Raw genomic sequence first — 10,669 nt, 5'->3', positions numbered from 1 at the left:
AGAAGCTGAGGGAGCACGCGCCCGGAGCTGGGGTCAGGGCGCTGATATTGTCGCCGACGAGGGATTTGGCCATTCAGACCTTGAAGTTCACTAAAGAGCTCGGCAGATACACTGGTTTGCTCTTTTATTATTATTATTATTATCTTTTTGTTGATTATCTATTTTTGCATTAGGCATCACTGAAAATATTAGATTTTGCTGACAACATGCTAAGCATGTGTTAGTCTTTTTCATTTGAAAGAGAACGCTAGACAGTGAAAAAAACTGATTTTTGAATTAGGAACATATAGAATTTGGTGGCGACATGACAAAGAAATGTTTGAATTCACCAAGGAGCTTGGCGAATTCACTGGTCGCAACTCAGTTCTGGTTAGTTTTTTTTAAATATAATAAATCTTACGAACACTGTGATCTTTTAATGAAGCTACAAGATGGTGTTTATTCCCAACTTTTTTTTTCCTCCAACCTAGTTTTGTTAGGCCTACCCCTTAGGCCATGTTTAGTATATACTGCGCTGCAATCTTTTTCATGAAAATGAAAAAAATTCAGAATTTTGGAATTTAATATTTGAATACTAAAAAAGTAGATGGATTTAGGCCCTTACAACTGAGTTGCACTTCACGCCCCGAGACCTCTCAACACATGCCCACAACACCTTCTGGGTGTGTGACCTGTTGGACAGCATATGTACAATGAATCAATGATTGATCTTAATCCATGCACATATACTTAAGTCCTCAAACTGGATCTTTGTATAGACAATGAAACTGCATCAAATCGCAGGAAATCACAGTATAACATCAAAACTTGCAGAATTGAAGTTTCTTAACATGCTAAAACAGAGTCCAAGAAGCAACATATTAGCAACATGCAAACGATGTCACAATGTACCTGGTCCCTTGAATGTGGAACAACATCCTGAGATGTTTATTATCAAGTCTACTTCATAACTAGAGTTAGGTAGCATGAGATTCCACATCCTTGGGACCTAGCACACTGTTTATGGCATCGTTTGCCTATTGCTACCATATTGTTTCTTGGACTCTGTCTAACCATGTTTAGAGGCATCACTTCCGCACTATTTGCTGCTGTACTCTGATTTTTTTGCCATCTGTTGTGCTTTGATTGTGTAAACAAATATCTAGTTTGATGTATTTACATGGATAGAGCTAGGTCCTTATACTATTGACTTGGTCACGTGCTTGACAGATAGGGGTGGTAAAAAATATCCGTATCCGGGAATATGTGCGTATTCGTATTCTATGTGCGTATTCGTATTCGTATTCGATAGGATACTAGTACGCTTACTAAAATCTGTAACCAATATGATATGGTTACGGATATGGTTATGTTGTGAAATATTTGATTCCGTATTTAGAATATCTGAATACATGTTGATCATATGGTTGCAGTTGTTTTAATTCTTAGATTAAAGAATTTGAGACCAACTATGATGATCAAAGGATATAATGTTAGTTCAGATATATAATGAACTCTATTGTATCATACAAACTATATATATTTTTCGATATTATTTGGTCTTCTTGTATCCGTTTTGTGTCGCATGCATATCTGCATATATGTATCAACATGTATATCTGTATCCGTTTTTGGCTTTAGCAGATATGGATATGAGTTTTCCTTACCGAGACATATCCGTATCGTATTTGTGATTGGTAAGTGAATACGGATATGGTAAGTATCATATCCGAGCCGTATTTGAACCATTAACATCCCTACCAACAAGTGTTGAGTGGTCTCAGGGTGTGACACTGCAGCTTAGTTGTAAGAGCCTAAAAATCCATCTGCTTATTCGCTTATTCAGTTATTCAAATTATAAATGTTATAGTTCTGAAATTCTTTAATTAAGAAGATTGCACCTCAATATAGACTAATATGGCCCAAACTAAAGACTATAATATTACTTAGCTAGTGCATTTAGTGGCCTCTATTGTATCTGACAAAACCATCTCGATCCATTCTCTCTCATTTGTCCTCAATTAGAGCAACCTCTACCTGATATTTTGATGAAAAAATGCTAGTACTGTATCAAATATGCTATTATTAAGATGAATATGGTATAAATAATAATTAGTTGTATTTTCTCTTGATTTTTCATGATTTCACATGAAAAAGAAGGCTACATCGGGTTTCATAGACAAAAAAGTGTTTTTTCTTAATCGGGAACCTGTGACATAAAACTTTGATGATGTAAAAGAAGTAATAACTAACATACCTAAGAATAGTTTCTTGAAGTTCAACAAGGACCTCGGCAGATTCACTGCTTAGCCTTCAGTTTATGTTTTATTTGTTCACCGAAAGGTGATAATCATATTTTGATGAGAATACACTAAACATGTTTTAAATATGCAACCACTAAGATGAATATGGTATAAATCATAATTTTTTTGAAAACTTTGCGTATTTTTTTGATGTCCTCTCACATTAAATAGAAGGATAATTGGATATTTGTAGAGCCTAAATAACTGATTTTTTTAAATTAGTATCATACGACAGAGTTTTGATTTCATAACTCAAGGTTTAAAGCATCAAGTATGAGAAGGCAAAACAAATAATTTGAATGGAGATCTCTGAAAAATTGATGTTTTGATGAGAATATGCTAATATTTTACCAGATATGCAGTCACTAAGATGAATGTGCGATAAATCTTTATTTGTTGTATTATCTGTTGTCTTTTCATGTAAAAAAGAAAGCTAAATTGTGCATCCATAGAGCCAAATAAAGTGTTTTTTTCCCTTCTTGGAATTGGGAATGCATGACATAGAATGACATAGAGTTTGGTGTCATAATTGAAGGCATACAAACAATCATTTCAAAGGAGGATGTAAAAATGCATTTCTTGTTGTTGGATTATTATAGTATTTTGATAATTTGTTTATTTATGTAGACCTTTGCACTAGCCTTTTGGTTGGTGGAGATAGCATGGAAGACCAATTCGAAGAGTTGGCACATAATCCTGACATTATTATTGCGACCCCTGGTCGGCTCATGCATCATCTCGCTGAAGTTGATGGAATGTCTCTCCGCACTGTAGAATATGTTGTGTTTGATGAAGCTGATAGTCTCTTTGGCATGGGGTTTGCTGAGCAATTACACAAGATCCTTCTGCAGCTAAGTGAAACTCGACAAACTTTACTCTTTAGTGCCACCTTGCCTAAAGCCCTCGCTGAATTCGCTAAGGCCGGTCTCCGTGATCCAGAGCCCGTGTATCTTAATGAGGGAATTAGCCCTGATCTTTCACTAGCATTCTTAACTGTGCGCCCTGAAGAGAAAATTGCTGCCTTGCTGTATTTAGTGAGGGAGCAAATCGGTTTGGACCAACAGACGCTGATCTTTGTTGCTACAAAGCATCATGTTGAGTTTCTTAATGTTCTGTTTAGAGAAGAAAATATTGAGCCTTCTATTTCATATGGTGAGATGGATCCAGATGCTCGAAAAATCAATGTCTTAAGGTTTAGAGCTAGGAAGACTATGCTGCTTATTGTGACGGATATTGCTGCGAGGGGTATTGATATTCCATTGCTTGATAATGTTGTAAATTTTGATTTCCCTTCAAATCCTAAAATGTTCGTCCATAGAGTGGGTCGAGTAGCTCGAGCGGGTAGGACTGGTACAGCCTATTCGTTTGTCACACCAGAGGATATGCCTTATCTATTAGACCTCCATCTCTTTCTCTCGAAGCCTCTTCGACCTGCTCCAACAGAGGAAGAGGTCCTTCAGGACATGGAAAGAGTATATTCAAGAATCGATCAGGCACTTGCAAACGGAGAAACAGTATATGGACGGTTTCCCCAGACTGTTATAGATCTTGTTTCTGATAGAGTTCAAGATATAATTGATGCATGCACTGAATTGATAACATTGCAAAAATCATGTACAAATGCGTTTCGCTTATATACAAAGACTAAAGCTGCACCTTCAAGGGAGTCTATAAGAAGAACAAAGGATTTGCCTCGTGAAGGGATGCATCCAATGTTTAGAAGCTTACTGGGATCCAATGAGTTGACAGCACTTGCATTTTCTGAACGTTTGAAAGCATTTAGGTTTGTGCTAATTAAGTTATTCATGAGCCCGTTATTCATTTCATCTATACTTTTGAATATGTTGTGGGCCTCCTATCCTTATTGTCCATTCTTGGGATATCCTTTTGATTTGCTTATTTTTCATTTTATGGGGTTAATCATCATTCCCAAGTTAAAGACTAATTGTTCTTTTATGGTTAAATGTATGCAGACCAAATCAGACTATTCTAGAGGCTGAAGGGGAAGCTGCTAGATCAAAGCATTCACGAGTAATAGAGCATATAACTTGTCTGTCATTTGATTTTCTGCATATAATATGTGTTAAATTATTTGGTTTTATTCATTTTGTGCTTCTACATTTGTTTCTACTTTTTAAGGTTAAAATACTGCAGCAAAGTACCTTGATAATTTTCTTTTTTGGTCTCATCAGTTATTTTCTTATTGTTATTACTTTCGAGTATAAGGGTATTCAGTGCTGATTTCCTGAAGTTTAGAATTCTGATTCCAAAATACGGACAATCAAATCCTGAACTCAGAGTTTGAAGTACTAAAAAATCATGTTTTCTCCAATTGTTGCAGCTTTCAATGACTGGTTATTTATTGTTTTTTACAGCTTTGCCTTTAGTAAAAAGTATACTTTATTTGTTATAGGGTCCAAATCAGTGGCTTGATGTGATGAGGAAAAAAAGAGCAATTCATGAGGAGGTGATCAATAAGGTGGAGCAGAAGCGATCTACAGATCAACAGAAGGTACACTTTATCTCTGGATCTGGTTTGAAATTGTCAATTTTGAATTAATTGTTTTGATGCATTCTATGAAGGGAATGTGCATTCAAATGTTCAGTAATACCAATATGCTGTTGGGAATTCTTTGATCCTTTAACTATTTTTATGAGCTAATCTGATAATTGTTCCAAATGCTTTGAATTTTTTGATGTAGCACTTTGATAAGAATATCCCATGCGAATGTTATGTTGAAGTATAATCTCATCCAAATCTTTATCTCATCGAAATGGAGTTGGCTACGTACAATTCTAGATCTTATAAGTGACTAATTTTCTTAGTTATCTTATTTTTAAGATTAGAAAGTAAATCTGGACACTTAGGCTGAAGAAACACTTAAAAATATTGAATCTAAGAACAGGAGCAGATATGCGAGCGAAAACATAGTAGGGACTGTGATATCGTGTCCCTCTTTGGACAGCAAAAAACAGAACAATCCCTTTCCCCTGCTGAAAAAAGAAAGAGCCTAAGTGTATAAAATTGTTAGCTTCAATCAATTCAATGTTCTTGGTGTTACAAAAGTCTTCCGTATTGACAATGTCACCCTGTCTTGTGGGGTAATTATAGTTTTTCCTTGTTTGTTATTTACATGTTCTATTAGAAAATCAACTCTTGCTCTCATCAGTTCTCTGAAGCGACCAGCATTATTTGACTGTATTCCACAAACATATTCTGTGGTCCTTCACTCTATATTGGAGATAGTGGACACTAATCACGTAATATGTAAACGTTATTTGCTAATCATGATACTTGATTGTAAGACCATAGACTGGTGCTTAAATCCCTGTCTAAAAGGACATAATGACTATTCCAATCTTAAATATTTACACCCTTCCCAAAGAGTTTATTTTGACTTTAGAAGAAATAATATTTCTAATAAAAATAAGGAATTTCTTCTGTTTAGGCCCAGTAAGAGGGATTGATCTGTGTCATCTCAACTTACTATCTTTAGAGTGTGAGGAGGTAGAGGCAGAAGATTTGGAACCTCTATTTCATCTCTTTCTATACATAATCTTTATTTTTTTCATTGAACATTATCAAGACCCATAAAAAACATACCGAGCTTACTCAGTTCAGTGATCATGAGAGAAGCCTGTATAACTGTTTTAAAGGACATGGCAGTAAACTTGAAAAAGGATAGCTAAAAGCAGCAGCAACAGCTAACAAGGTAACATGTAGCAAGCAAAGCTGAAATTAAGTCTTAACCAAGAAAATACGCATTGACCAGTGAGGATGAGCAAAAAGGCATGAACTGTGTTAATGTATTTAGGAAATGGATTTTTCGTCATAATTCACAGAATCACAGTGCATGGAGGAAGAACTGTCTTTGGGATTTTGCTAAATAATTCTCAAGGAGAATTGCCATTTATGAAATTCCCTGTCAAATTACCTGCTAAAGAAACTCCCAGTGAATATCTTCTTACTCTTCTAAGCTTTGCTAGCAATATAATGCTATACCTCCTAGATGTCCTAGGACAAATGTTATGACACATGCTTTCCATTCTTCCTAGAAGTCTTACCTAAGTTTTATCAGGTTTCAGTGCTTGAATGATCCCATATATTTGTATCTAGCCAAATGATGGAGTTACTGATGGTCATCTCAGGTTTCAGTGCTTGAATGATCCCATATATTTGTATCTAGCCAAATGATGGAGTTACTGATGGTCATCTGAATCGACTGCATTAGATTGTATGTCTATATTTGTATCTAGCCAAATGATGGAGTTACTGATGGTCATCTGAATCGACTGCATTAGATTGTATGTCACTGTTCTAAACCTATCTGATTAAATCTGATGTTGCTTTGGTTATGACTTCTGAGTCTATCTCATTTACCAAGGACAATTTTTATCTACAGAGCAGTTAAAATGGTGCTTTTATTGTTGTTCTTCAACATATTCAGATCTGTGTTTGTTCAGTTCTGTGGCTACTGTAAAATTCCATGAGAGATTCTAATTCTAGAACGGACAAGTAGGAAAATACTAAAAGTACATATTCCACAGGAAAATGCTTATAGGAAATGGTATGCGTGGAGTTCTGTCTTTAGTAGGCACATAATTATAGCATCTTTCAGCCTTGATGCGTTTCCATTGATAATTGGATAAAGGTAGCTCAGTGTAGTACCTTTAAAGTCCTCTTAAACAGTGGTGATTGATTAACATGTTTCTGTTTCAGAATTATCTTCTGGATGAAGTGATAAGGCATTTCACTGCTTCTGTGTTGTGTGATTATGTTTGCTGCAAGTGTTAGTTGTATATGGCAATAATCTGACCTGCTATCTATTTGGTCAAATCGAAGTCCAGAGGAAGGTTGCCTGGGCAGTCGTATGCAATGCAAATGGCCATGCTTATGTATATGTGCAGGAGCACTATATAGTATATAGAGTTGGAAAAGCATGTGTGTTCATGAAGTTGGTGGCGTCGCATGATCTGTAGCTGGATAGTTGCTGATATTGGTCATATCTTAGTCATTATTAGATGATGATTCTTTGTAATGGATTTAGAAGTCTGATTGCTTATCCTCTTTTTTTGCTTAATTTATTTTCTACCTGCCTATATATCAGTGTCTACTTTTGTAAGTAGAACTTCATTTGGCTCTTAGATAGTATGAATCCTTGCAACTTAATCCATCGATGTCTTTTATAATTTGCTTTTGAGGAAAAATAACTCGTCATCGATTCTTTTGTTGCAGGAAGTGAATCAAAAAAGCACGCCGTCAAATGACTGGGATAAGAAAGGTTCTTTTTTGTTATTTTGTAAACTTCTGCATACCCGTCAACAATATTTTATACAGCTTTTGTTCCTTGGCCATATCATAGTTAAAACACCATATGATGTATGAACTCTTCACTTCTTTTCTTCTTTACCATGCATCAAACACCTTGGTACAACCGTACAATTCACAGACTTGAATTATTTTTGAGAACTAGTTTCTCTATATAATGAGAAGCTATATGCACTGGGTTTTTGATTTGTCAAGAACAAATATTTTCTCTAGCTGGATGCAATCTATATTGCAGATTTAGAAGATATAGGAAAGAAGATGTACAAGATGTAGAATTATCTTCAAAATATATTTAAAATCTAAAAAAAACAATTCTGATATGCTATAAGTATGAAACCTACAACAAGAAACTGGAATCGAAGTAGTGAAAAAGTTAAAAGGGAAACAATTGATATATATTCTTGAATTAGGGTTTACTTGGTTCTCTTTTAGTTAGGCTTAATCTCACTTTGGTACCCACCCACAACTTCACCTCTTGTTTTTAATTTGATACCCCAAAGTGTTTTTTGACACTTTGATACCCCCAAGTTTCAATCTCATTTCACTTTGATACCCTCATCCGGATTTTATTAAATTTTTCTGTTAAAGTTGTATCAGCTGTGATACATTTACTGAATTACACCTCTTTAATGAAACATATTTTTGTTAGACCCTAAAGAGGGGATGAATAGGGTCAATGCTAATCTAATTCCGATTTTAAGCCAATTAAAAACTTTCTTGATTAATAAATTCTTACAAAAGGTATATGAGTGAGTTATGAGCAAGAATGTAAAATACACGCACAAAATAAATATACACAAAGCAAACTCAAACACAATAATATGATTACGGAGTTCTGACCTTCCGTCCTACGTCTCCGCTCCCCACTCTCGGAGAGAATCCACTATCACGACACACCCGGTTTGAAAGCCGGAACTTCTCTACACATTCGATTTTCTAGTTCACTGAAAAACTCTACAAGCCACTCACAATGTACATACACAAACTACAACCTCAAGTGTTGGTCCTCACGTATCGCCTTCCTCAAGTGCGTGACTTTACTACCTCTCACTAGGGTTTACTACCGACGCCACTTCTCTTGGTATCGACTACGTCCTCACCACACACTCCTCTCGGTGTAAATGTGTATTACAGAGTGATACTCTCACAATAAGGTTCAATTACAAGATTTGTTCATAATTCTCTAATTATGAATGAGAACACAATGAAGCTCACTCTCACAATATCACTCATCACAACCCACAATATAGTATATGTAATCCTAAAAGCTTAATAGGGATGTGTGTGTGATAAATGAGTATAAATAAAATCTAACTCAAAAAGAACTAGCAATAAAATTGATATGAAATTCAAAAATAAAAATGCTAGGTAATGAGTTAGGGAAACTTCCCTATAAACACAAAGAGTGGATGATGAGATATTGAGGATGAATTCCTCAACCAAAGATGTAAGCTCTTCTTTGTGAAAACCAAACCCCAAACTTAAAATAAACTAAATCAAACTTTTAAACTCTTTTAAAACTTGTTTAAAACTCTCTTGGATAGTTGGAAATAGTTAATGCAAAAGGGTATTTATAGGCTTAAAGAAACCAACCCAAGAATCCAACAAAAAACACTTAAAAACATTAAAATAATCAAAGCTGGAAATTAGTTGTTACTGTGCAACGGCTAACTTGGCGGTCGACCGTAGTGCCAAGGCCGGTCGACTGCAAAAGGCTGGAAAACAGAGAAAGTCTCTGGACAATTTGCGATCGACCGCCGCGATCACTCCGGTCTACCGCAGACAGATATATAACATGCACAGTTTTAAAACAGAAATGCTGATTTTTAAATTACCTTAAAAAATAACAAATAAATTCTAAAAAATATAAAACTTTAGGGAATGCTTGTAAACATGAAAATGAACATGTTACAAAAACTGGTTTTTAAATAGCACTTCCCATTTGTGAAATCTTATTATTCTGCAAAATCGGTTAAAATGCGAAATATCGAAACACATGATTTTGACAAAATGACTTAAACAAAGCTTTTAAACACCTTATAATGGATTTATAGAGTTATACAAGATATAAAAATAGTGTGAATAAGTCTTCAATCCATAAACATAATATTTATCTATAAATATAATATTTTGTAAATTCAATAGAATATGAAACTCATAAATGTGAAAATGAAGATATATATTGTTTCATATCTATAAAGCTAAACCAAAACATATATGTATATATATAACTGTATACAAAACAAAAACGTGTATGTGTGTGTAAATTTGAGCTTATAGAATTAGTACACATTATATATAAACCTATTCTAAGTATACCAAGATTGAATCTTCTGAAGCTTGAATTTGATTGGTTGACTTGATTTGCATAGGCTTCAATATCATTATAGCTCATTTTCCTGTGTATACTAAACAACACAAAACAAAATACTAAAAACAATATTAGTTATAAATTGTTTGTTAAATCATCATCAATACAAGAAGGCTAACAATCTCCTCCTTTTTGATGATGACAAATAATTTACCAAAATATGCATAAAAGTTCATAAGCATAAAACGACAAATATAAAAACATAAATACTCATATTTTCTCCCCCTTTGGCAACATCAAATAGGGGATAAACAATAGGAAAAAATGTGTTCAGGTCCCAAAAGCAGAAACTTTATGTGACGAGACCCCTCATAGTTTTCCTCATGTCGATCAGCCCCTTGAAGTGTGACACTTTATACTATAGTCCCTTTTTAGCAATTATTACATGCCAGCTAAGCTAAAATTCCCAAATTATCATTATCCTCTCACATCAATCCCTCAAATCAGCTCTCTCTCCTTTCTCTCTCCTCTCTCTCAAGCTCTCAAGCCCCATTCCTGCCCGCGACTACGTCCTTCACGACGACGTCGGGCTCTCATCTCCCCTCTCATCTCCTCTCCTCTCTCTCTCAAGCTCTCAAGCCTCATTCCTGCCCGCGACTACGTCCTTCACGACGACGTCGGGCTCCAGATCCGCGCCCTAGCTCGTGAGTTGGGCCATCAAGTTCCTAACCACTTCCCCTCTTCTCC

General features: G+C 35.2%; 1 protein-coding gene across 3 annotated transcripts in view; it reads left to right on the top strand.

The window, feature by feature from the left end:
• The window catches only part of LOC109835516 (DEAD-box ATP-dependent RNA helicase 29-like), a 29,838-nt gene that overhangs the window by 1,649 nt on the left and 17,520 nt on the right, over positions 1-10,669 (top strand). The window contains exons 2-6 of one of the 3 annotated variants that reach the window (XM_020403487.1): positions 11-114; positions 2,910-4,065; positions 4,256-4,313; positions 4,696-4,794; positions 7,519-7,564. In XM_020403487.1, the coding sequence (XP_020259076.1) occupies positions 11-114; positions 2,910-4,065; positions 4,256-4,313; positions 4,696-4,794; positions 7,519-7,564 (1,463 nt within the window). The remainder of the gene's footprint in view (positions 1-10; positions 115-2,909; positions 4,066-4,255; positions 4,314-4,695; positions 4,795-7,518; positions 7,565-10,669) is intronic. The other 2 variants (XM_020403488.1, XM_020403489.1) reach the window with 2 other exon arrangements.

This window comes from Asparagus officinalis, chromosome 3 (assembly GCF_001876935.1).
Source record: "Asparagus officinalis chromosome 3, Aspof.V1, whole genome shotgun sequence".
Lineage (NCBI taxonomy): Eukaryota > Viridiplantae > Streptophyta > Magnoliopsida > Asparagales > Asparagaceae > Asparagus > Asparagus officinalis.
Note: the sequence above shows the minus strand (reverse complement) of the source record. Positions and strands in the feature narration are given on the sequence as shown.